Raw genomic sequence first — 27,977 nt, 5'->3', positions numbered from 1 at the left:
TCTCAAATACCCAATTACCTGCATGACCAATCCACTAGATTTCATTCATTCATTCATTCACTCCCTCCCTCATTCATTCATTCCCTCACTAAACACTGAAGAAGCCCTGAGCACGCACCGGGCACTGTTCTAGCCCAGGTACTGGAGTTTCAGGAGTGGATCCATTCCTCGACACTGCGTTTTCCACACTCCCTGCACGCTCATTGGCACCTGCTGGGTTCACCTTGACCCTCCCGCCCTGTGGGGGCTGCTCCAGCCCGCCCCTCTCCTGAGGCCTTGCTTGCTAAGGCAACAGCCACGATTAGTGTGAGTGCTCATCCCCCTTGCTTCCTGTGTGCCGCCTGACCCGCTGACTTCTCCTACTCCCAGAGCTCCCACACCGCAGGTTCTGGGCCATCACCCTGACCTTCTCCGCCCCTCCGGCCAGGTCACTGATGAGCTGGTGGTGTTCTGCCAGGTCCTACCCCCGCCCTCTCACCTCAGATGGTCTACTATCTGCTCCCAGATAGACGCTTGCTGAATGAAGGCTCAGGCCGTCAACGTAAAGAGAATCGCGTCTGTGCCCACATCCTCTGGGAGTCTCCTGCTGGAGTTGTCACTCGACTTGCTTACTCCTCTGTGCTCCCTCCCATCCAAGTACTAACCAGGCCAGACCCTGCTCAGCTCCCGAGATCAGACGAGATCGGGCACGTTCAGGGTGGTATGGTCGTAGGCTCCTCTGTGCTTCCTAACTGGCCAAGGACACAGCCTCTGGCTGCCCTCTCTCCCATCCACCTCCATGTCCAGGGTCCCTGAGTCCTGTCCCTCCCCCCTGCTGTGCCACCGCCACCGCTGTGCTGCCCACCTGTCCCCCTCCCCTTCCGTCACAGTGCTTTCTCCACACTGGGGCCAGAGCAACCCTTAGAGAGCACAGATGTGACATTGTCCCCTGCCCCATCCAAAGCCACGGCACCGGCTCCTCACTCCCTGGGCTGTGCTTCTCCACTTCGGCTGCACATCAGAGCCGGTGGGGACGTCAGGATGACAGTGCCTGGCCCGGCCTGTGGACAGGGCATGGGCGTTGGGATTTTCGAAGCTCTCCAGATGATTCTCAGATGCTGCTGGGAACCAGTGCCCTGACGAATGTCCCCAGTTCCCATTCTAGCCTGACCCCGCCCATCCCTCGGCATCATCCCCCTGCTGTTCCTCCCTACATAACTGCCTGCCCCAATGGTCCTACAGGGCTTGCCCGTCCCCAGATGTGCCCCTACTCTCTGGGCTTTGCCTCATATCCTACATCCTGAAATGCCCTTCCCTTTCCCCTTCGGACTCAAGCATCACATCGGAGAAGCTTCCCACATTCCGTCCTGCCCAGCTGTAAGTGAGCGCTCCTCTGAGTTCGCCGAGAGCTGTGCTCACAGGCCATGCTGGGTTTGTCTGCATCTCTTTCCCCCACACTAGAGCACCCTGGAAATAAAGGGATTTCCGTTAACCGGTTATGTAGGAGAGCAGGTATGCAGTAGGCACTCCCCAATACCACCCACAGAGTGAAAGACTAAGTGAAGGAGTAAATGAACTGTCCCCATGGGTACCTTCCTCCTGACTGCACATAGCAGAGGCCAAGGCAGCCGAAGCCCCTGCATACTCACTTCTTGCCCTGCAGAGGCCCCCTGAGCTCCCTCTAGAACCCTCTCTCTTGACTTGCTGCCACCTGTCTCTCCCCCTTTCCGTGTTTCCCACACTCCAGCAAGCTGGCCTTTCTGCAAACGTTCGGTAAACGGATGAATGCAAACACCAAGCTCTGTGCGCCTCTCTGCTCAGGAAAGCCTTGGCCTCACCCTCCTCCTGTAAACCCTTCTTCTCCTGCAAAAACCAACCACAAGAAAAATGGGTAACGAAACATGAACATTCACAGAAAGGAGACTCGAGTGGCCAACAAATACTGGTAGATCAACTGTGTCACCTGAAATCAATGTAATGTCATCAAAAGCAACAAATATAAGATTTTTAACATTCCAGGCAGAAGGACTGAGAGAGAATTAGAGTAACTTTCTTCCCTGCGATTCAATGGATTTCCATCTAATCTCCCAGATGGCTGTCCACAGTGGGAAGCATGGACCAAATAGTCTGTAAGGCTGAGTTCTGGACGACAAGCTGGAGCGCACAGCAGGACATTCGGGTGCTGGCAGGGGAAGCAGGATTCAAGCTGTAGGTTCTCAAGGTCACTGTGGACAGGGAAGCAAGTGAGCTCTGTGCCCCAAGGGCAGCCGTGAGCGGGGTGAACAAGACACACGGCAGGAGACTCACAAGGGCCTTCAAGGCACTGTGCTCTTCTTTTAAGATTCCTGTCCCCTTCCAGCTTCGCTCAGCCCCCAAGAGGCAAGTTTTAAACTAAAGTAAAACACAACTATAATTCCAGCCTCTCTCCACAGGATGGCTGATGGCAGCCAGGCACCCCGGGAGGTAAACTGGTATCAGGATTAAGAGCAGAAGAGTCACAGAGACCTGGGAGGTAGATTCAATCCATGGCCTCCTAGCTATGTGCCTGTGGATAGGTACTTAACTTCTTCAGACCTCGGTGTCCTTATCCATGGAAAGGAGTGCTGTTGTGAGAACTAAATCACAGAGCACGTGCCAAACTCTTGACCCATGTCCTATGTTAGTAAGGACCCAATAAATAGCAATTATCAATATTCCCTATCAATATTGCAAACACACATAGAAGTTGTTTTAGGATTATAAACAGACTTGACAAAAAACATGACCCGAATTAATTTCATTACCAAAACACTTACTTCAGTAAATGTTCGATCGTTAAAAATGGGCAGAATATGCGCATGATTTTCTTGAAATTATTTCGACCAATGAGCCCCGTGTCTCCGAGGTCATATGACTGTAGCATTTTGTAGAAGGCTTGGAGATTCCTAGTAATCGAGTCCTGAACAATTTCTTCCACCTAACACAAAAAAACAAACATATTTACCAAGCGGTACCTTTTTTTTTTTTTTAAGATTTTATTTATTTATTTGACAGAAAGACACAGCAAGAGAGGGAACACAAGCAGGGGGAGTGGGAGAGGGAGAAGCAGGCTTCCCGCTGAGCAGGGAGCCCGATGCGGGGCTCGATCCCAGGACCCTGGGATCATGACCTGAGCCGAAGGCAGACGCTTAGCCGACTGAGCCACCCAGGCACCCCTAAGTGATACCTTTGTAACCTGGGTGCTAGCATGCTGGGACCGCACAGGAAAGTTACTTGCTGAATCCCAAGCCAGGAGGAGAGGTACCATGGTGTCTGTACAGGAGAAGAGTTTTCGTATCTAATTGGGAAAGAGAAAGTCTGTAGGTACGAATCACTCCTCAAGGCAGTAGGAGATTTGGAGGCAGACAGACACGGACTTTCAGCTTCGCCCCTGATTAGCCAATTAACTCTGAGAGTGTGAGCAATTGAGTTTGCTCCCTAATCCCCATCTGGAAATGGGGATCATAATATTTAACTAGCCCTTATTTAAAAAAAAAAAAGTACAATAAACATGAAAAAAAATCTATCACCTGGCTTAAAGAAATGCAAAATAAAAGAATAATGAGGTGGTGTTTTTTGCCTTTCAGAATGGTAAAAATTTAAAACGGAAGTCAACTGCCAGTGTCGACAAGGGGTAACATTAGACACTTTGATAATCTACACACTCTGGGGCAATATTGACTGCCTCTGGGGCGTTGGCAAGGGAACAGAGCTGGAAGAAAAACTTACTTTTCACATGTTCCCTTTTGCATCTTTTGCATTTTGTATTTTACACATATATTCCTCTTTTAAAATAATTAAAATAATTTCAAGAATAAAATGTATATTCTTTCACCTAATCATTTCATTTTTAGAAATTTGTACGAAAGGTATCATCACAGAATGGTGCAAAAAAGCAGGCGCTACAATATCCATTGTAGCAAAATTTATAAAAGGGAAAAAAAAAGAACATGTAGATTAAACAGAGAATAGTTACTCTGTATCTTTTAAAATCATACAGCAGAATTTTTACTGACAGTGTTAAGAACATGCTAGTAAGGGACAGCACCAACTGAAAAGTCATTAATTATAGGATCTCGTTTTAAAATAAAATAGATATCATACATGAAAGTATGTATCCAATCTTCAAATTGCATACATTAAATATGTACTGCTTTTGTGTATCAATTATACTGCAATAAAGCTGAAAACAAGGTGCGTGCAGGTACACAGGCTCAGAAGAATGGACCACAAAGTCTAACAGTGGGTAACAATCCCTCCGTGTTAGAACTAGTGGTGATTTTCATTTTCTTCTATTTGCATAACCATGTTTTCTAATTTTTCTCCTCCATTCCTGTATGTTCATTCACTCACTCACTGCACCGTTTTGTGAGTGAGCCGAGCAGTGCACTAGCCCCCGTGGGTACAACGGGCAGTGAAAACGGAACGGCCTGTCTTCGTGGAGGCATGACCACATAATGACCAAGTTGTGACACTGACTGGCAGGTGTGTGAGGCCGGGGGCCGCCAGACAGGCTTCAGCAGAGGCGTCACGGAGGGTCCCTGGGAAGAGACTGGGTGCACCGAGACCTGCCGAGGAGCGTGAAGGGAATCCTGGCAGGAGCCACAGTGTGCCCAGGCTGCAGGAGGGACCTGGGGGCACCTGAGGACCCGAGCCAGTGTGGCCCACGAGGATTCCAGGAGCCGGTCAGCAGGGCTGGACTACATGAGCACCTTGCCAGCCAGGTTAGGAAGTCCTGCTTTCTCCTAGAGCCCCGACAGCCACCCGAGGCTTTTAAGCATGGTGTCCTACAGGATGTGGTTTATATTGAGCAAAGATCGAGCCACTTGTCACGTGGAAAGCAGATTGTTTACGTGTCCATATTTTGTTTTTAGGGAAAAAGCTGTGTGCAGAGTTGCTGCGACAGCCAGAGACCACAATTCTCAGGAGCTAATATAACAAAGTTCAGGAAAAGGTACAATTATTCTTTTCTGTGCGTGAGGGCCCTGGGACTTACTTTTTTTTTTTTTAGACATTATTTTTTAAATTTTTTTAAATTTTTTTTATTATGTTATGTTACTCACCATACATTACATCATTAGTTTTTGATGTAGCGTTCCATAATTCATTGTTTGCATATAACACCCAGTGCTCCATTCAATACCTGCCCTCCTTAATACCCATCACCATCCCCCCACCCCCCTCCCCTCTAGAACCCTCAGTTTATTTCTCAGAGTCCATAGTCTCTCATGGTTCGTCTCCCCCTCCGATTTCCCCCCCTTCATTTTTCCCTTCCTACTATCTTCTTCTTTTTTAAACATATCATGTATTATTTGTTTCAGAGGTACAGGTCTGTGATTCATCAGTCTTACACAATTCACAGCGCTCACCATAGCACATACCCTCCCCAATGTCTATGACCTAGCCACCCCATCCCTCCCACCCCCCACCACTCCAGCAATCCTGTTTGTTTTCTGAGATTAAGAATTCTGGGACTTACTTTTGAACTAGGGTTCAAGAAGGACCAAATGACATTGGTTTAGGATGTGGTCACCACCTTGCACAAGGTGAGCGTTCAAGAAATCATAATATTACTGAAAAACTAATTTGTACCTGCTAAAGGAAGTCTATAACAAATATTTCAAGAAGAATCTCTTCATGCCTATCACATGCATTACCTGACACTAATCTAATTTTTTAAAGTTCTTAAAATTGTTAAGTGCTAATCACTATTAAAGTTATAAAAGCATTTCTAATAATAAAACTCTGTCAACTTTTCAAAAAGCAAGTACGGATCACCAGAGGCAATAAGCATTTTTTTAAATGGGGAATTGACATAAAAACTCTAAAAATATTAATGAGAACCAGAGGAGTAATTCACAAACATGCCTGTGCAAGACATGGTTGCAGGAGGGGCGCCACCGGCATGTTGTTAAAAGAAGATACATCCTGCACACATAGGTGCTCTCATCCCAGGAGGGGTTTCCAGAAATGTCAAATATCACCTTTCAGTAAAATTTTGACACTGAGGGCGCCTGGGTGGCTCAGTTGGTTAAGCAACTGCCTTCGGCTCAGGTCATGATCCTGGAGTCCCTGGATCGAGTCCCGCATCGGGTTCCCTGCTCTGCGGGGAGCCTGCTTCTCCCTCGGACCCTCCCCCATCTCATGTGCTCTCTCTCTCTCTCATTCTCTCTGTCTCAAATAAATAAATAAAATCTTTAAAAAAAAAAAAAGATTTTGACACTGAAAGTTAAAATCGAACAACTCAAAAACTTAACTCTTATTAAAATGAAAATTAGAGGCACATGGTGGCTCAGTTGGTTAAGCATCTGACTCTTGATTTTGGCTCTTGATCTTAGGTTCATGAGATTGAGCTCTGCATCAGGCTCCGCGCTCCTTGAGATTCTCTCTCCCTCTCCTTCTGCCTCTCCCCCTGTGCATGCACGCATGTGCGTTCTCTCTCTCTCAAATAAATAAATCTTTTTTAAAAAATGAAAATCAACCCAGCTGAAAAACGTGAAGTCCTTTATTTAAGACTATTTCACCTACCACCTCTGATTTCACTAAGAATACTTAAGTTTCCTGCCATCAACAGAAAATCAAATATGGAGGTGTCATAAAACTCACCTTAGGGTTCTCTTCAAGCAGTTCGATAAGCGTGTAGACATTGACCCATCCAGTGTCCCCAGGGTCAAGCGTTTGCATCAATTCTTTGAATTCTGAATCACTGATTTTTACAACCATGCAATTTAGGAGACGTCGCAATTCTTCCCCTGTTATCCGTCCATCAGGTTTCTGAGCATGAGAGTGTATATAAGGGAATTTTTTTAAAAAAGGAAAAAGGAAGGAAAAGCGTTATATATACTAAGCATCACTGAATAAAGAGTGAGCTCTGGCCAAACAGAATTATGATGAAGCAAGAATCCCTCAGGTGGTGGTCACTAGATAACACTGTGAGCCAAGAGCAGTGTGTTGGGTGGGTGCAGGGGGGATGCTGGAACTCTCCAGGGGCCATTCCCACAATGTTGTCTATGAGGATGTGGGCAGGATATGGCCCCAAGTGAGGAAAGAGGCCGATCTTGCTGGCACAGGCTGACCGCCGCCTCGGGACAGGCTAAGTGCTGGCTCCTCCAGCCCCAACCCCACCTGAGGGCTACGTGGCTCAGTAGCAGAGGGCACACAACTTCCCGGCAATTCAATTACAACTTGCCAATTTACTAAAAATATTAATTATGCTTATTTTCACTCCCACCAACCTCATCAATTACATAAATGGACAATTACTTAGCAAGAAAAATTTCAGCCATGCTGCATAAAGAAAACGTATTATAAGCAAAACACTGTGAGGCAAATTCTTCCCCTGGAATAAAAAATTACCAATAAGCATATTAAATATCAAAATGAAAAGATACTGTTTACTGGAAAAACAGGGGAAATAAAGAATCCCTACCTCTCTCACAGAGAGACACTGTGACTATTAATGTGACAAAGGGGCTAAGTCATAAAGCAGTCTATAAATGCCAGCCATTACTTTGGGGTCCAAAATTGGAAAAGGATATAAGGGTGTCTTAGGGAAAATTAAGTAATTTAGAGAATATATGCCTGCTTGCTTTTTGGTTTGGGAGTGGTCATCAAATTTTTAATGTCCAAGTAGGAAAATTATGATTTTTAATAAATTTACAGCTTGTGCAACCTTCACCACTATCTGCTTCCAGAACTTTCCATCATTTCAAAAGAAACCCTGTATCCATTTCCTCAACCGAAGGTAACTTGGCTATTTGCTATCTCTCTGTATTCACTTTGTCCGAGGTATTTCAGGTAAACAGAATCATACACTATATGCATCGATATGAACTTTGCATCTGGCTTCCATCACTTAGCATAACATTTTTTAGGTTCACCCAGGATGTACCATGGATCAGTATTTTGATCTTTTTTATCCTTGTTATTATCCCACTGTATGGAGATGCCACATTTTGTTTATCTTATCACAAGTGGATAAACATTTGGATCATTTCCAGTTTGGAGATTGTGAATAACATTGATGTGAACATTTGCACACAAGTCTTTGTGTGGACATATGGTTTTACTTCTCTTGGGCAGCTACCTACAAGAGGAATTGCTGGGTCACGTGGTACATTTCTGTTTAATTTTAAAGAAATGACCATGTTGTTGTTTCAATGGAAGCTGTAGCACTTTACATCTCCACCAGCATGAGAGTGTTGGAGCATTCCATCTCCACATCCTTGTCAACACTTACTACTGACTACGTGGGTTGATTATCATCATCCCATGGTTGGGAAGTGGTGTCTCAGTGTGCTTCTGATTTGTTGACCACCTTTTCATGTGCTCGTTGGCCATTCGTATGTCTTCTTGGATGAAATGTCTATTCAAATATTTTGCCCATTTTTTACACTGGGTTTTCCTCTTACTGAGTTCTGAGAGTTCTTATATATTCTACATGCAAGTCCTTTACCCTATATATCATTTGCATATATTTTCTCCCAGAGCGTGGCTTATCTTTTGAAACACAAATTTTTAATTTTGAGAAGTCCAATGTATGGTTTTTTTTTCCCCTTTATGGATCATGCTTTTAGCATCATAGCTAAGAAATCCTTGCCTAACCCAGGTCACAGAGATTTATGCATATGCCTTCTTCTAAGAATTTTGCCATTTTAACTCTTATATTTAGGTTTATGGCCCATTTTTAGTGAATTTTTGTGTATGGGGTAAGGTAGTTCATCTTTTTACAAATGGATATCCAATTATCTCAGCACCATTGGTTGAAAAGATGATCCTTTCCCCCTGCTGATCTTGTAAAAGATGAACTGACCAAAAATGTGAGGGCTTATTTCTGGACCCTCAGTTCTGTTCCATCAATCAATATGTCTATCCTCATGCCAGTGCCACACTGTCCTGATACCGTAGCTCTGTACTAAGATTCAAAATCTGGAAGCTTAAGGGCTCTAACTTCATTCTTCTTTTCCAAGATTGGTTTTAGCTACTCAGCAACCTTTGCATTTCCATATGAATTTTAAGATCAATTTTTTAAATTTCTGCAAAAAAAGCCAGTTGGCATTTTAATGGGGTTTGCAGCATTAAATTTATAGATCAATTTGGAGAGAACTGCCATCTTAATAATAGCGAGTCTTCCAATCCATGAATATGGAATGTCTCTTCATGTATTTACATCTTATTTCTTTTAACAGTGTTTTGTAATTTTCAGTGTACAAGTCAGGCATTTTTGTTAAATTTATTGCTAGGTATTTTAGTCTTTTTGATGCTATTGTGAATGGAATTGCTTTCTGAAGTTCATTTTTAGATTGTTCATTGCTAGTTTATAGAAATATAACTGATTTTCATATATTGATCTTATATCCTGCAACCTTGATGAACTTTATTATTTGTAGAAGTTTGTGTGTGTATATCATGTTGTCTGTGAATGAAGACAGTTTTACTTCTTCCTTTCCAATCTGGATGCCTTTTATTTCTTTTCTTTCAGGATTGCACTGTTTAGAACTTCAGTACAATGTTGCATGGAAGTAGCAAAAGCTGACATTGTTCTGTTTTTCATGATCTTGGGGGAAAGTATTCAGTCTCTTACCATCAACTATGGTTAGCTGTTAGCTATGGGTTCATTATAGATGCCCTTTATCAGTTTAAGGAGTTTCCCTGCTATTCCTGGTTTGTTGAAAGTTGCTATCATGAAACAGTGCTGGATTTTTCAAATAGTTTTTCTGCATCTATCAAGATGATTATGCGGTTTTGTCCTTAATTCTATTAATATTGTGTACTATATTAATTGATTTTTTGGAAGTCAAACCAAACCTGCAATCCTGGGATAAATCCCACCTGGTCATAGCATTTAATCTTTTTTGTATGTTGCTGAATTTGGTTCACTAATATTTTGCTGGGAATTTTTGCAACAATATTCATGAAGGATATTGATCTTTGGTTTTCTTTTCTTATGGTCCCTTTGTTTGGCTTTAGTATGAGGGTAATATTGGCCTCAGAGAATGAGTTGAGAAGCAGTCCTTCCTCCTATAGTTTCTGAAAGTTAGTGAAGGATTGTTATTATTTCTAAAAGTGAGCTTTGTAGTCTTCAATGTAGAGAATTTGCATATTTTTATTAGGTATATTTCTAGGCATTTGATTTTTTTAAAGATATTGGTAGAAATGATATTTTAAAAATTCTTTTTCTAATTGCTTATTGTAATTTACAGAAATCATATTGATCTTTGAATACTGACCTTGTATCCAATGACCTAAATTCTATTATTAATTCTAGTATTTTCTTGAAGATTATTCTGGACTTTCTATTTAGAAATTCATGTGAGTTACAAATAATACTGAGAAAAAGAGTGGGTGAACAGGCAGGGTACAAATTGTTTCTGGGTGATAGAAAGGGAACCACATCAGGTTTAAATGTAAGTGATGGAGGTGACTAGGTCCACTCAGAGGGAAGGTGGCAATGTGTAGAGGTAGCACATACAGCTACTTGGGATGTATGAGTTGGAGCAGATCTAAAGCAGTCTTTCCTGTAATAATTCTACACCCCTCTCTACAGCAGGAGAGGGACCTGCTTCCTACTGTTGTCCTCTGCAGCCTGCCTCCTCCTGGCTCTCTCCCTCTGCTCTCCCCCTTCCAGGTCTCAGAATGTGCCCAAGACCAAGACACATGGTGGGGGGGGGGTTGGGAGTCCCACTTGGCAACCATGCACTCTGCAACTCTAAGGTATCTGATGGTCACTGCTGTTATGTAACACTCCAGAGTGTGAGCTCATCATTGGCAGGGCCTTTGCATTACTCATCTATGTGTTCAGTGTAAGTGCCCACAGCCAGGCCCAGCGTGGGGCAGGCACTCCATTCCTCACCCACATGACGTGTTTGTTGATCAGTTCTGTTTGTGGAACAGTACATCAATGACTGTTAAATAGTCCAACATTTGGAGTGGTTAGCATGATTATAGTACTCCATTAACGGAGATGAGATTTCACTATTTTTAATTAAATTGCTTCAATATACCACGCTAGGTGCTGAGGTGGGTAAACACACAAAAGCCTTCATTTATCTCTAAGAGGAGGCCCAGCCAGCACACTCCCAGGCAGCTCTGCCCAGGGCAGCAGTGGGCCTCTCCGGCGTAGCTGGTTTGTGTCTTGGCTCCACCACTCACTAGCTGGGAGCCTCAAGCTGGGTACTTACTACTGACGCTCCCTTTCCTCAGCAAATAAGGGCAAAAATGAAAGGATCAAATGGAGATAATTATAGTGTCTACCTCACAGAGCTGCTGAGAGGCTGAAGTGAGTGAAGACAAGTAAATCACTTGAGACAGTACCTGGCACATCGTTAAGCACGCAATATTATTGTTCATTCAGTAGAAGAGATCAAGTGATATAGGTTGAAAGAATAACTAGAACAGTGGGCTAGCTAAAGTGCCCCCTCCCCTGCAGAAAACAGAACCCCAAATCTCTGAGTCTACGCTATGCTCAGAAACCCTAAGCAATGGCATTCTAGATTGACAGAGGCGAGGAGTCTCCAGTACAGAGAGCAAACCACTGAACTTTGCAGTCCACCTCCAGGCCACATGGGCTCCTCTCCAGAATGCTGCCCTGTAGCTGCCTTATAGGAAGGCTGCCGCTGAAGCCAACCACCTCCTCTTTTATACACAGTTGTACTTGAGTCTGAGGCAGAGCAAGTCACTGGACCCCTCCAGATTTCCTAGATTCAGTTATTGAATGTACTTAGTAAATAACAAACTTGGGAAATGTTGCATGTTTCAAAAGTACCCAAGTGCTGCTTTCTAAAATAAACATTAAATTGGGACAGGAGCAATATTTCGAGCAAGTTACAAATTCATGAATTAGCCTCCTCTCTGCAGTATAATTAAACCAGGAAATAGGCTCTTTGGATCTAAGAAAACTTTCCTCGGATGGGTTACACGTTGTTATGAACCCACACACTCTAGCCTGGAGTGGGGAAGGTTCAACAGGTTGGGATTACTCGTTAAACAGCGAATGATGGGCAGTCACTGCATCCTTAAACACCTTGCCACACTCTGTTCTCATCCCCTGGCGTCTCCCCTACTGCGGCATAGCACGTTTTATGTCATCGGATCCCCCAAACACACCCAACTCCTGAGGTCGGGCCTTATAGCCCCAGCTGCTCAGAATAATTCCTAGCATATAATAGGAGCTCAAAAAATGTCTGTTGGCTGGATAAATGAATGAATATACAGCTTTTATTGGCCTTGTTCTGAGTGCTCGCATTCTGAGAAACAATGAGGTTTTCACCAGAGAAGGGTTCCAAAATCTTACAGTGTTGGCGATCAGTAGTGCTTTCTTCAACGATGTATAGTGATCCTTGTGTCTGGGTAACTTTGTGAGAATGTTTTCCTTGCGAGATTGATTTCTAGAGGTGATGCTACAGGAGAATGAAGAGAAAAACAGGAATAAGGTTATGTTCTTGTACTTTGTTCTTTCTTAATGCAAAAAAAAAAAAAGAAAGAAAGAAAAGAACAAGAAAAGCCCCTGACAACTATCATAATGCCCTATTTGTGGATGGCTCTTCTTCCTGAAGGTGTAATGTGCTTGGGCACTGCTGCTCGGGCAGCGCGGTGACTGACAGGCGAGAGGGTGTGGAGGCCATTAGCCTTGCTGTGCCGTCACTCTCCTCTTCCCATGCGGGCTAACTGTGGCCAGCCATCTTGCCGGTCCGTGTCTTTGGTCTCAAAAGAGACCAGGAAAGGGGCGCCGGGGTGGCTCAGTCAGTTAGGCATCTGACTCTTGATTTCAGCTCAAGTCGTGATCTTACGGTCATGAGCTTGAACCCCGTGTGGAGCCTGCTAAGGGATTCTCTCTTTCCTTCTCCCTCTACCCCTCCCCTCCTCACTCACTCACGCTCTCTCTCTTTTTAAAAAAAAGAGAGAGAGAGAGAGAGACCAGGGAAGAGAGCACGACCACTGCTGAGACCATCACTTTCCTGTGTGTATGGGCAGCATGTTGAGGTACACTCACCCTCATGATAACTGAGGGCACACGCTTCCCATGTTAAGGTAGTGGGAATGTCAACCTTCACAATCTCCCCTTCCCTGTTGACAATGGCCATGGTCACCTACATTATCGGACTCCTCTCCCTTTCTTGCCTCTTCCATCCATCCCCTGAATGCAGGGCCATCAGCCTGCATGTGTGCTCCTGAAGGCCTCCGACCACCCACTCTGGAGATCAAAGCCAACTTCACCCTGATCAGAAGGGGGCTGCAGGGATCCCATGATACCAATCTACAGATGCCCTGGTCAGCCTCTCCTCTTCAGTGTTCTTTGAGACAGGATGACATTTCCCATTAAATAAAGAAGGATAGTGAACCAGCTGAACAATTCTCACATTTGTTTGGGGGATTTTATTGCGGCATCCACATGGCCATCTTAGCTTTTTCTAGTTGTACAAAAACATATAAACACACACATCTACTACCATTTCTAAGAAACACATAAAGTAGAACTCCTGAGTATGAGTTGCTCATGTGACTCACTGGAGCCTGGTTTTTCTACAGATCACTGGAAGGAACGGAAATTTCTGCACTAATTAATTACCTTCTATAGTAACACTGATGTTAGGGCCTGGTAGTTCTTTGGGGGTGTGTGGGGGGGCTACTGTCTCGTGCACCGTGGGATGTTTAGTGGCATCCCTGGCCTCTACCCACTAGATATCAGTAGCACCCCCATCCTAGCTATGACAACCAAAAATGTCTCCTAAAATTGCTAAAGGCCTCTGGGGGGGGGGGGCGGGGATTGCTCCCAGTTGAGATTCACTGTTTCAAAGTAAATAAAATGCACATTTTAATTCTTTCCTATCTTTCAGATAAGAGAATCATTAAAAAAAAAAAAACAAAAAAAACCCAGAGTAACTTCACTTAAGAAATAAACTCAGAGAGTTGCATCCCAGGAATGGAGTGGGGGGTGAAGGGGGCGGGGAGGGAGCTCTAAATACCTAGAAGGCTGGTAACCAGGGCAGTTCATCAAATATTCATAAATCCCTGAGACAGGAATAGGACCTGGTGAAATGGGAATTAACTCCGTGGTATATTTTACTTTACAATAGAGCATAGTGCTTTCAATGAACATGTCGAGATTATAAAGCCTGTATTTTTCTTTAAGATTTATATAAGGCGATCAGTGCAGGATACACGCCAACATAAACAAAATACGTCTTAGAGAAAAAGCCTAAATTCTAAAATGTCATATTATTAAGTACTTTTTTACATTTTGGGCCCCACCACAGTTTATGTGATCATGTAAATCTGAAGTTATAATAGACATTAGAATGAAAACAGAAATAATGGCGCTCAAGGCAAATAATCCCCGACCCACGATATCTGCACCACGCAGAGAGGGGTCGGGAAACAAGTGAATGTGGGTTGCTCCTCTCTATTGAACACTTAACCGAACATGCTTATACACAATTTTGCACTGAAAGCTCCATGTAGCATTGGCAGTACTGATGTGTGTACCTAGAACATTTGAGCTCCATTTCTGCCTCCATCGCTAAGCAGAAGATCTAGTTAAGATGCTTATGGTCTTATTCTTTTTCATCTAGAAACTTAAAATAATAATTATACCCACCTTATAGTTGAAGGCCATTTTATATAAGAATACGGTGTGGGAAATAATTGATAATCTGCAAATCACTACGTAAAGTTCATAATTACCCAATGAAGATGAATTTGTCATTTAAAAAAATGAAGAAAAAGCAATTCAGATATTCTCTAACCTTTTATAGATTCTGATATGTGTAACTAAAATTTAGTTCTTTTATTTTATTATTATTTTTTTTTACATACCTATTTCTTTTTGTCAGGGGAACTGTATTATTGACTTCCAACCACTGGGAATCATAAAGTGATGTTAGAAATTGTTTCCAATTGATTTTGGAGGTAGTTTTAAGTCCAAATCTGGATTTAAAAAAACAAAAAATTATTTTAAACATTTTTTCTATAATGTTGCACAGATTAGATGTTTAATATTGAATTGAAGATGGCAGCAATGAATTTATATGAAGTTTCAAATCTAAAGTAAACAAAATAATTTAGTAAAACTGTACTACAAATTGACTTTTAAAAAGCAAGGAAAATCAAGCTGATTCTATATCTCCATGTCTCTGCATTCCCTTAGCAGTAGCATACGTTGAAGGAAGAAACAAAGGAATTCGATTAAAATTCTCATGTCCACGAAATAATTCTTTCAAAGTCACTATTTGGAGAACTCAGTCACTGTGGGAGGCAGAATAAAGACCTGGAAGGCGTCCACATCCTAATCCCTGGGATCTGTGAGTGTGACCTCAGAGGGCAAAAAGGGACTCTGCAGATGTGATTAAGGGTGTGGACACGGACATGGGAGAGCACCCAACTTAACTATGTGGCCAATCTAATCACAGGAGTTCTTAAAATCAGAGCATTTCTCCCAGCTGCATCCAGAAAAAGATGCAGGACAGGAGAAGGGCCAAAGAGGAGACAGTAGATACAGGAAGGGCCACCTGCCCAGGAACGCAGGTGCCTCTAGAAGCTGGAAAAGGCAAGAAACAGACCCCCCATTTCTCCCCTAGGCTTGTGGTACTTTGTTATGGCAGCAGTTGAAAATAATTGATAATTATTTTCAGGACTGATAGTACTGGTCACCAGCAAGTGTTCAACCCCAAATCCTTCCCCGCTGTCCATGTGACTTACACACTAAGCATCAGCCACGTTTCCATAACAGGGTGGCAAGAAGTATCTGGGCTGAGATCCTTAAACAACAGCTAAGAGATGCAAAAGTGGGAGACACCACAAGACCGACTACCCTGTTTGGATAGCTAAAATTAGTGGCTGTAAGGAATCTGGTCTCGTGTGGATCAGATGTGGGCCACGTGAGAAAGTGTAAGTGTGTGTGTGCGTGCGTGCACGTACGCACGCACACACACACGTGCACACACATGCACACGCACACACACACACACGGGGTCATCTGGCCATACTGGCCCTTCAGCTCTTCAGAAGGGTTATGCTTTTCCTTGTCCTAGGTCCCTCATGCTTGCTGCTTCCTTTGCCAATTGCCACACTCCCCACCACACTGCCCATGCTTTAGCTCATTCTGCACCTCTTTCAAGTTCAACTTATTCATTACTTTCTCAAGGAAGCCTTCTCCGATTTCCATAACCAGGGCTCTATTAGCCTGTCTCATAGCACTGTGCCTCCTTCCCTTATAGCACTTACCACTAAGGATTAATATTATTAGCATTTAACATTTGCACAGGATTTTGATCATGACTGTGATTATAGCAAATGCTTGATAAATGGTAATTACTTCTACTTCTGCTCTTAGCACCATGTATGTGTTTGTGAGAGAGACATTGGTTGATTGATTGATTTTCATTAGGTATACAGGCAGCATCAATAAGTACACTGGGACAGTGGTCTAATGCTCTGCTGTTCACCATACAAAACAAAGTTTCCTGTTTTTTCCCAGCCTGCCTTCCCCCAGTTGCCCACAATTTTGAGTTTGTTAATACTATCTATTTTCACCTTAAATTCTGGCAAGTTAGAAATTAATTTTCTATAATAGAAACACATTGCCTACCATTACAAGTTGAATCAGCTTCATATATTATGTTTAGGAAATTACCTTACTCTCTTGGGAAAAAAATCAAATTAGATCTTCACTCCATACGAAATACTAAAATAAATTCAAAATAGCTGAAGAAGTGAAACATAAACACTAGCACCATTAAAAAAGGAAAATCCAGGTACATATTCACCTGGTATTGGAATAAGAATGGATTTTTAAGCAATATTTAAGAGGGGGAATCATAAACTTCCCCAGTTAATAACGTCAACATAAAAAATTTCCATATACCAGAAATACTGAAACAACAATTTAAGAGCCAAACAACAGACTTGCAAAGTTATCTATCATAAATATGCATAACAAATTGGTGATTTTCTTAAAACATTAAGTAAAAAAACCTAAAACTTGATTTCTTCTTCCAGTGATGGTGGAGTTAAGATCTTAGTGGACCAATCCCCCGGCAGACAGTCACAATAAGCTCTGGGCATAATACAAAGCGCAGCTACCTAAAAGCACTACAGAGTGAACAGAAGTGGGCACACTCTGGTAGGGAATCCATGATGACAGGAGTGGAGCTGTGAAGAGTATTTTCAATGCTTTCAGCCTGGGGCTAGGCACTGCAGCATGACCGGTGGCAAGCACATCAGTTAAAAAAAAAAAAAAAAAAAAAAGTATGTCCTGGAAAACTAGAAGACCAAACCCAGGGGAACCATAACCCTAGAGAGAAAGAAGAAATCCTAGAAAAGAAAGAACCAGAGAGGGATCCCCAAATTCTGTCCTACCACATTTTTGACTGGCTCTGAATCTCACATGATCAGAACCTACTCAAAATTGCTTAGCTAAACACAAAAGATCTGAACTAAGATCAGAGCTGCCACCTAAGAAACAGAATAGGCAGTTTGAGTCCAACCAAGATAATTGCCTCTAAAACAAAAGAAACAACATTCATTGAAAAAATAATAATAGCAAAATTTAGAGTCTTCACAATTTAATATTCAAAATGCTGAATGCACACGCGCTCTCTCAAATGAATAAGTCTTAAAAAATAAAAATAATGGGCGCCTGGGTGGCTCAGTTGGTTAAGCGACTGCCTTTGGCTCAGGTCATGATCTTGGAATCCTGGGATCAAGTCCCGCATTGGGCTCCCTGCTCAGCAGGGAGTCTGCTTCTCCCTCTGACCCTCCCCCCTCTCATGCTCTCTCTCTCTATCTCATTCTCTCTCTCAAATAAATAAATAAAATTTAAAAAATAAAATAAATAAGATAAAAAATAAAATAAAATTATAGAGCCTATTTTATTTTATTTTATTTTATTTTAAAGATTTTATTTATTTATTTGAGAGACTGAATGAAATAGAGAGAGCATGAGAGGGGGGAGGGTCAGAGGGAGAAGCAGACTCTCTGCTGAGCAGGGAGCCCGATGTGGGACTCGATCCCGGGACTCCAGGATCATGACCTGAGCCGAAGGCAGTCGCTTAACCAACTGAGACACCCAGGCGCCCTAGAGCCTATTTTAAAAAACAGGAAAGTGGAACATTACTAGGGAGAAAAGTCTGACATACATGCAATTGGAATCACATGAGGAGAGGAGAGAATGAAAGGCCAAAATTTCCCCAAATTTTATTAAAGATATCCATTTACAGATTGAAGATGTTAAACAAAAATGAAGTAGAATACACATGAAAAAGGCCATGCCAAGGCTCATTACAAAGTCAAATTCAAGGAGTAAATCTTGAATGCAACAAGAGAAAAATTACTCATCACATGCAGGAGAACAACAATTTAACTTCTCATCCCAAATCATGGAAGCTAAAAGAAGTGGAACAACATCATGAAGTGCTAAAAGAAAAAAAAAAGTCACCCAAGAATTTTTCATCTAAGAAAAATTCCTCAGAAATGAAGGATAAATGAAGACATTTCTAAATAAAAGAAAGCTAAGGGAATCTATCTTTAGCACACCTTGATAAAGGAAGTTCTTCAGGCTGAAGGGAAATGATAGCAGATGGAGACCTCAACTCCTCAGAAAAGAATGAAGAAAGTATCAGAAATGGTAAATATTTGAAAAAATACAAAGGCTAATTTTTTTGCCTTTTCTCTTCTTAATTTATTCATAGTTATATAAAGCAAAAAGGTAATAACATTGTTTTGTGAAGTTTATTACATAGGTAAGTATAACACATATAATACCCACAGTATAAAGGACACAGAGGGCAGAATGCAGACTCATATTGCTTACATAGGTTCTACATTTTATGTGAAGTGGTGCAGTGTTAATTGTATGCAGGCTGGGAGCAGTAGAGATGTATACTATAACCCCCATGAAAAATTATACAAAGAAGTATAGCTTAAAAGACCATAAGAAAATTAAAACTGAATTCTAAAAAATATTCCAATTATCTGAAAAGAAGAAAAAGAGCAAACAAGCAGAAAGCAAAAAAACACAGACACACACACACACACACACACAAATGGGAGGCCCAAATCCAAATATATCATTAATTACTTTAAATATTAATCGACTAAACACTTTAATGGACTAAACACAATCGGATTTTTTTAAAAAGATCCAAATTTATGCTTTCACAAAAAAGGCAAATTTACTGTTTTGTTTTTTTAGGGAGAGAGAGAGAGAGAATGTGCAAGTGGTGGTGGGGAGAGGGACAGAGGGATAGGGAGAGAGAAAATCTTAAGCAGGCTCCACACTTAGTGGAGATCATGACCTGAACCCAAGTCAAGAGTTGGATGCTTAACCAACTGAGCCACCCAGGCACCCCAAAAGGCACATTTAATATAAAGACACATACAGGTTGAAAATAAAAGGACACTGGGGCGCCTGGGTGGCTCAGATGGTTAAGTGTCTGCCTTCAGCTCAGGTCATGATCCCAGGGTCCTGGGATCGAGTCCCGCATCGGGCTCCCCGCTCCGCGGGAAGCCTGCTTCTCCCTCTCCCACTCCCTCTGCTTGTGTTCCCTCTTTCTCTGTGTCTCTCTCTGTCAAATAAATAAAATCTTTGAAAATAAAAGGACACTATCTTAAGCCACATGATCAAGGTCAACCTCAATGGTGACAAGTCATATTGATACTATGCACCCTTGATAGGATGTGACAAGAATGATACTTTACCTCTGTGGTCTTCCAAAAACACATTACCCCAGTCTAATCAGTCAAATCCCAGTTGAGGGACACTCTATAAAATATCTGACCAATAATCCTCAAAACTGGCAAGGTCATTAAAAAACAAGGAAAGTCTGAGAAAGTGTCAGAACCAAAAGGAGCTTAAGGACATATGACTACTAAATATAATGTAAATTAAGCACCTAAATAAATGGAAAGATATAGATATACCATGTCCATGGAATAGAAAACTGAATATGGTTAAAGTGGCAATTCTCCCCACTGTATTCACAATCAAATTCCTAACAGGCTTTTTTTTAACATTGAGAAACTGATTCTAAAATGTATAGAAAGGTGAAGACTCTAGAATAGTCAAACAATTTTGAAAGAGAAGAACAAGTCTGGAGGACTTGCACAACCTAATTTCAAGACTTAACTATTTAGCGGGGTGCCTGGGTGGCTAAGTCATTAAGCATCTGCCTTCAGCTCAGGGCATGATCCCAGGGTCCTGGGATCGAGCCCCGCATCAGGCTCCCTGCTCCGCGGGAAGCCTGCTTCTCCCTCTCCCACTCTCCCTGCTTGTGTTCCCGCTCTTGCTATGTCTCTCTCTGTCAAATAAATAAATAAAATATTAAAAAAAAAAAGACTTAACTATTTAGCTACAGTAGTCAAGATAGTGTGGTATTGATGTGAGAATAAACCTATAGATTAATGGAAGAGACTAGAGTCCAGAAACCTACTCACACTTATATAGTCAAATGATTTTCAACAAAGGTGCAAAGTTGTTCATCAGAGAAATAACAGTCTTTTCAACAAATGATGCTGGAACAACTGGATATCTGGACAGAAACAGAGTGAATCCCCACCCTTACCTCACACCATACACAAAAATTGACTAGAAATGGATCTCCCGTAAAAATTACCCATAGCAAATTTTTAAGTAGATAAAACATATTTCATCAAAATTAAAAACTTTTGTACTTCAAAATACAGAGTTAAGAAAAGAGAAAAGCAAGCCACACTGAGAGTAAATATGCGAAAATATGTAGCTAACAAAGAACTCATATCTAGGATATATAAAGAACTCTGGCAAATCAATAATAGGGAAATAAATAGTCCAATATAGTGGACCAAAAATCTGTACATATACTTTTAAAAAGAATATATATGAATGGTCAATAATTGCATGAAAATAGGCTCAATATTGTAAGTCATCAGGAAAATGCAAATTAAAGCAAAATGAAATACCTCTACACACTACTAGGATGGGTAAAATTAAGAAGCCTGGCAATACCAAGCGTTAATGAGGATGCAAAGTATCTGGAATTCTTATATGTTATTGATGGAACTGCAAAATGGTACAGTTACTTTGGACAACAGTTTGACAGTGTCTTATAAATTTAAATATACACTCAAACCTACCTACAATCCAGCAATTTTATTACTAGGTATTCACCCAAGAGAAATGGAAACATGTATACACACCAAGAATTGTATGTAAATGTTTATAAAGTATCTTCTGTAATGACCCCAAACTGAAAACTACCCAAATGTTTGTCAACTGGTGAATGGATTAACAAACTGTGGTAAACAAATATGGTGGAACACTCCTTGGCAATTAGAAATGTTGGGATATGCAACAAGACGGATGAATCTTAAAAACATGGTAAGTGAAGAAAGTAGTCAAACACAAAAGGGTCCATCCTGTATGATTCCATTCATGAGAACACCTAGAAAAGTCAAAACTATAGTGACAACAACAGAGAACGATCAGTGGTTGCTGGAGCTGAGGGTCAGGGAAGGAAGGGGTTGGTTACAAAGGGCCAAGAGTAGAATTATAGGGTCATGGAAGTATTCCATATATTGACTATGGCAGGAGTTAGATAAATAGATACACCTGTCAAACTCATTAAACTATGCCCTTGAGAATGAATTTTATTTTAGTAACTTACACTGGAGTAAAACATTTTTGAAACATAGAAGATTGTCAAAGGTCACGGATGAATAATTATTCACAGAGAAAGTACATAAAACTTTTAAACATGAAAAATATGCAAGCACAACAGCAACCAAGGACCTGCAAATCAAAACAACAGTGAGGAACTCTGCTTCCACCTGTCAGATTCGCAAGGATCTATAAGTGGCAGTGTGGAATACTGGCAAAAAGCCTCTCACAAGCCGCCCTCGTAAAAATAAACTAACACCTTCCTGAAGTGCATTTGAGCAATATGTAATGGAAACCTTAGAAATGCTTAAACTTTTGACTCAAGGGTTAACAAAACATGCTGCAGCCATTAAAAATTAATTTCAAAGGTTTTCCAACAACATAAAATAGGCTCCTGATAAAATACTGTGTGTGAGAAAACAGACCATAATTTATATGTGACTGCAACGATGTTAAGTGTGCATGGAGTGTGCGTAACGTGTGCACACAAAGAAATTCTGGAAGGAAACATACTAAAATATCAGTAGTGGTTATCTCTGGCTATTACAATGATGGGTAATTTGTTTTTTCTTCATGGCTTCCCCTATTTTCCAGTTTGAGCCTGCACAGCTTTTATAATTAATATGAATAAACACATGAATGAAACGGTTTTTGAAAAATCAGTGCCAATTTTCTAAGAAATCACATGAGTGAACATTATCCAAAGGTCACAAAGATATAACTGAGTCTTTTAGTCTTAAAAATGTCCCAGGGGCTCTCTCTCTCTCTCTTTTTTTTTTCCCCTCAGGCAGCTCTCCCTCTGGATTCTGATGTTGGGGGCCCAGTAGCATTCCCATCCAACTTTCCCATCCCATGAATCCAGGTAGAGACTTAGAGCAGCACATGACTCCATCTATGGAGAAGGGGAAAGAAAACACAGATTTGTCACATTGTTCCAAAACAGTCTGGATTCCATTCAACCAGTGGGTACTGTCGGAGGAGGTGCAAAGAGAAACAGGGTGAAGAGACTAATCCCATTAGCCAGAGGGACCAAGAAGGCTCAGCCAGGAGGAGAGTCATCAGAACGGAAAAGATGGGCAGACCTGCAACAGGTGGGGATGGTGATGGTAAGAGACAAAAGGAGGATGTAACAAGTGTGGGAAATGAACAACCTCACTGGCTGACTCTTCTTCCACCATCCAATCACTAATGCTAAAAATCCCCATCTCTCATTTCTCCTCTCTATCCATATGCACTCTCTTGGCAACCTCCTCTGTTCTCTGGCTTTAGATAGCATCTATATTGATCTGTACAAAGCTGATACCCATATTTCTTTCTCTAGCCTGGAGTTCTTTTTCTGAGCTTCCAACAGCCTACTCAACATCAATAGCTGGATTTCTAACAGGCATCTCAAACTTAACATGTCCAGTATTAAACTCTTGACTTCTGTCCCTAACCTGTTTCCCTTCCTCCCATCTTCAAATATACCAGGCTCCCACTTCCATGAAGGCCTCTGCATGGGTCTGTTGGCCTGGAATGCTCTTCCACAACAAATACAACGTGACTGGTGTGCTCTAAATTTGTGCTACAAAGCAGACTTCCTTTCTGCATGCCTGATGCTTTCATGCAGGGCTCATCTTAAATGCCATCTCCCCAAGAAGTCTTCCCTGATTGCCTCATCTGGGGTAGGTTTGCCCCAGGCATCATGATTTAGAATTGGTTTATTTGCTTCTGAGCTAATAATATGTGTTGGTAAGAAAGAGCACATTCAAGGATTTTAGCATCCTCTTCCCCAAGCCCACCAAGACTGCATTTCTAAGGATCCTCTGAAGGGAGATTATGGGGGCCCCACCAGAGGCCACAGAGAGAACAGCAGCTATAGGGCCGAGATTTGCAGGTCACCGAAGAGAAACAGGCCACAGGGCAAATGGATCAAGATAATAAAATTCCACCAGAAAGCCACATAAACTCTGGAGGAGGGAGGGAAGGTGTTGGACTGAGCAAAGTGCATGCGATACAGGCTCAAGCTGTCTTGTGTATAAAAGGAAATAATAGCCAGGGGCTTGCCAAGTCCCAGTCCACATTGCTGCTGCCCATGTCCCAGACAAACATCCCCACATACTGCCAAGGTATGGGCATGCTCTAATGGTAGCTGTAGCATGCCCCTTTCTCTCTTCAAAGATAAGGGCATGCAGTAACTGAAGGTGGCATTAACTGAGGGACAACCGCTGTACTTTACCAGAAAACAAAATCACTTGCACATTTTAACTTTATTATTAGTAAATGACACATCACTTGTAGCACATTCCACACTACACAATCCATCATCCCATTCCAGGGTGCCGTGATATGGGAATTCAGAACTACGCATCCAGGAGAGAGGAGGTGAGGGCCTGAAGTGGTCTGGTGGCAGTGCGAACACAGAAGTGAGTTATGCACATCACTCATATGACCATCTAGGGCAGCGTCATTCTGCAAACAAAATAAGTTTGCAACATCCCACATATTCCCCTCATGGATATTCATGATGTTGTGCTAACATATTAACAGCCATGAGATGTCCTCATAGTTGGCAGTTGGGAAACTTCCTTCTATAGTACACCTTGGGAGTACTCACCACAATAAGCTAGAGCATAATCAGGTGTTTCAGCCCACAAGGGTTTCTGGCGCTAGCTAACTGAACACAAGGTCCTTAGGAAAGACCAAGGTGCTGCCTGATATTTTCAGAATACACGGAAAATTCTAGCTCTGATGGGCAGAAGCCTGACTTCAGTCGTTTAAAATGGGAATTCATGACCTGTTGCTCAGGTCACAGACCAAAACCAATTCACAGACCCAGAGCCCCTTAATTAAGGGGGAATCTGGATATCTTTTAGGAGCAACCCTACAATATAGCCATATGCATATACTGAGAATCTTCCCTCAAACCTTGCCCAGAAGATCCTTCAGCCATTTACCACAATGACTATGCACGAAGGGAAAGGAAATACCTAGACCACTCAGGGTTATTAGATAGTGGCTCTGAACTAATGATAATCCATGGAGGGCCAAAGTGCCAGCACAGTCTGCTGGGTCACAGTGGAGGCTTATGGACGAGAGATGAAGCCCAAGTCCATGTTGTAGTGGGTCCGGTAAGGATACAGGCTCATCCTGTGGTTACTTCTCCAGGCTCAGAATACATAATGGAAATAATTATTCTTAGTCACTGCAGAATTCTCACATTTGTCTTTTGATCCATGAAATAAGGGGCTATGATGATAGGAAGGACCAAGTGGAAAACTCAACACTTTAGCAGAGGATTTAAAAAGCTTACCACCTCCCTGGAGTGCATCAAAGAATAAAAGATGAGGGCAAGAGGTTGACTTCTACCATATTCCATCTAAATCACTGTGTCCCAGTGCAAAAGTTACTTGGCTATTTGAAAATGACTGTGGATTATTGCAAATTTAATCAAGTGATGATGCCAATCACACATGCAAATCAACACAGCCCCTGGCATCTGGTATGTAGCTCTAGACATATCAAATGCTAACATTTCAATTTCCTTTTCAACAGTTTCCCTTTACATGGCAGGGAGATTAGTGTACCTCCAAATCTTATCTCAAGACTATGTCAACTCATCTGCTTCCTGCCATATTATAATGTGAAGGAACTCTGACCAAGGCTTGCCCAGAAGGTCCTACAGGTATTTTTTTTTTTTTAGATATTTATTTATTTATTTAGAGTGAGCAAGCAGGGACGAGGGGCAGAGGGAGATGAGAGAATCTTAAGCAGATTCTGCACTGAGTGCAGAGCCCAACGTGGGCCTTGATCTCACAACCCCGAGATCATGACTTGAGCCGAAATCAAGAGTTGGACACTCAACGGACTGAGCTACCCAGGTGCCCCATTAAGTAGCTATGGATTGTTCTGGTATGCTAGAACAATCACACTGGCCCACTGCATGATATTATATTAACTGGATCTACTAAGAATGAAATAACAAATATCCCAGAGGCCTCAGAAAGGCAGAGAAGATAAACCTCACGGAATTTCAAGGGTCTTCCAGTCTGATAAAGTTTCCAGGGAATCCAGAGGCATGTCTATGGTATGCTTTAGAGGGACTATTCGTCCCTCTAAAGTGAAAGACCGATTAATTAGCCTTTTGCTGCCTATCACAGAAAAAGATTCATATGCTTGAAGGGTGTCTCTGGATTTTGGAGACAATTTTGTCCTGCTATTCTGATCTGCTCTGCTGTTCTTGGGTAACCCAGCAGCTCTGAGTGAGGCACTGAGTAAGAAACAATTTGCAAGGCTCAGGCTATAGTGTAAATTTTTGTCTCATCACAGAAAAGAAGCACAGCTTATAAAGGTATTTATGTCCCATGTAAGTGCCCACTGGTAAGCATCCACACAGATTATCAGGAGGAAAGGTGACCTGCCCTGAAGGTGCTGGTCAGTCACTTTGCCCAGGCAACCTGGTGTTTGTTCATGGGCTTCCATACAAAAGTGGTCATGGAGAGAGGAACGGACGCTTTGCATTGGTTTGAAAACAGGGACTTCTCATCACTAAAGCTGAGCTGGCTACTGCCCAGCTAAGTACCCAGGCTGCAAATGGCAGAGGCCCACACTGAGCCCTTTCATGGCTCCTTTCTCCAGGTGGGATTCCCAGTCACCTGGCAAAGACTCCATTGGACCTCTTTCAACATGGAGGGAGCAGTGATTTGTCTCAATACATATTCCAGATACAAATTTGCCTTGCCTGCCTGAAACGCTTCTGCCACTTACCATCATCTGTGGACCTCCAGAATGCTTTAGGCATCACCTGGGTGTCCTGCGCATCACAGAAGTGAACTAAGGGACTCATCTGATGGTGGTGATGGTGTGGCAATAACCCCAGAGCCACAGAACATGCTGGTCTCACCACATATCCCATCACCAGAACAGACTTGATAGAACGGTTGGTAGCTTGCTGATGACTCATCTACAATCAGCTGAGAGGCAATCCCCAGGGGTTAGGGTGCTGTTCTACAGGACGCACTGTGCCTTGAGCCAGTTCAGGCAGCCCAATAAAGAGGTGACCATCAAGCACTGAGATCCTGTGAAATGAAGATTGGGTACCTCAGGGGATTGGAAGGCAAGAGGAGAGAAGGTGGGCTAATTATTCCCCCAGCCCCCTCCCTGCTGGGCTGCCACGTGGCCATGGCCATGTTCTTCTACCTTAGACCTTATCTGCTCTCCGGTGACCTCCGCTTTAGCTATCTGTCTTGCTCCTTTCAGTAACTGCTCCCTCTCCTACCCCTTCAGGCCTAAGAGAGAAAAATGCTTCCCCATCTACTGATTTCATTTAATCTTGCCCTCACATGTGTAAAGGTCCTTCAATAAACTCATGTCCATCTGCTTTCTGCCTGAACCCTGACCAATGTATGTCGGAGGTTAAGACGACCATGGTAGGATACAGAACAGCTCCCTTACCCCCAAAAGCTCCCCTGTGCTGCCCTCTGGAGTCACACCCTCCTCTGCCCCTAGTCCTGGCAATTACTGATCTCTCTTCCATTCCTATTGTTTTGTCTTTTCCAGAATGTCACACAGATGGAAGAGATCCTAGACATGTGGGTTAAAGAGGTTTGGACAATAACTGAAAACACACCACTGGGTATTGCTTCTACACTTAATGTAATTTGGCCTAAATGCCTTATTGTTTCTGCTTGTATAGCTTCTGTTGGGCTGCTAATGTTACTGGGGTGAGTGGGAAAATTCTCACCAGGAGATGTTTCTGAGTGAGAACCTGCTCGCATGATGGATGAGCAAGTATCTCTGGTGAATACACAAGTCATAGCAAGTCACTGCATTTACTCCATCCCCTCAGCTCTCACTCAAACATCACTCTTCATGTTTAAACACTAATTTTATTTTTAACAGATGTACTTTATATAAAAGGCTAGGCAACATTGAAAAGCACAGCACGTTAGCAATAAAAGGTCAAGTTAGCTGTTCAATTAAAGTCTACCATTACATCAAAATATAAATATATATGGAAAATGGCTTTTTAAGGTCTCTAAAATATTATTTTGGTCAAGATTTTATGCCTTATTACCAAGATGTTAGGGTGTTTAATTTAGGCCCTAGATCTTCAGTATTTTTTTAAAAACAACAAACTCAAAAAGATGCCTTTTTTTTCTCCCTATACTATCCAATCTTGGATTGGATAGTAAGAATAATTTCTCCAACCATTTTATTATGAGGGTTTAGATTTTATTTTACTTCCTGCTTTATTCTTTCCTATGTTGTCTGCCATTTTCTTTTAAAAAGGATGTATTTTTAAATTTTATTTCTCAAATTAAGATGCACTAAAATGAACTTTTTACTTTTGGTGTAGACTTTCATGAGT

At 42.1% G+C, this 27,977-nt stretch overlaps 1 protein-coding gene across 1 annotated transcript in view; it reads right to left on the bottom strand.

The window, feature by feature from the left end:
* Window positions 1–27,977, bottom strand: part of EFCAB6 (EF-hand calcium binding domain 6) — a 206,828-nt gene that overhangs the window by 113,540 nt on the left and 65,311 nt on the right. The window contains exons 9-13 of the mRNA XM_045866745.2: window positions 14,812–14,922; window positions 12,290–12,395; window positions 6,604–6,771; window positions 3,236–3,295; window positions 2,775–2,935 (exon numbers count right to left, since the gene is read on the bottom strand). Of these exons, the coding sequence (XP_045722701.2) occupies window positions 2,775–2,935; window positions 3,236–3,295; window positions 6,604–6,771; window positions 12,290–12,395; window positions 14,812–14,922 (606 nt within the window). The remainder of the gene's footprint in view (window positions 1–2,774; window positions 2,936–3,235; window positions 3,296–6,603; window positions 6,772–12,289; window positions 12,396–14,811; window positions 14,923–27,977) is intronic.

Source organism: Mirounga angustirostris, unplaced genomic scaffold (genome assembly GCF_029215605.1).
Source record: "Mirounga angustirostris isolate CCGP_5_RB_7025 unplaced genomic scaffold, mMirAng1.0.hap1 SCAF_5, whole genome shotgun sequence".
NCBI classification, from domain to species: Eukaryota; Metazoa; Chordata; class Mammalia; order Carnivora; family Phocidae; genus Mirounga; species Mirounga angustirostris.
The sequence above is the reverse complement of the archived record's forward strand: the minus strand, read 5'-3'. Positions and strand labels throughout refer to the sequence as shown.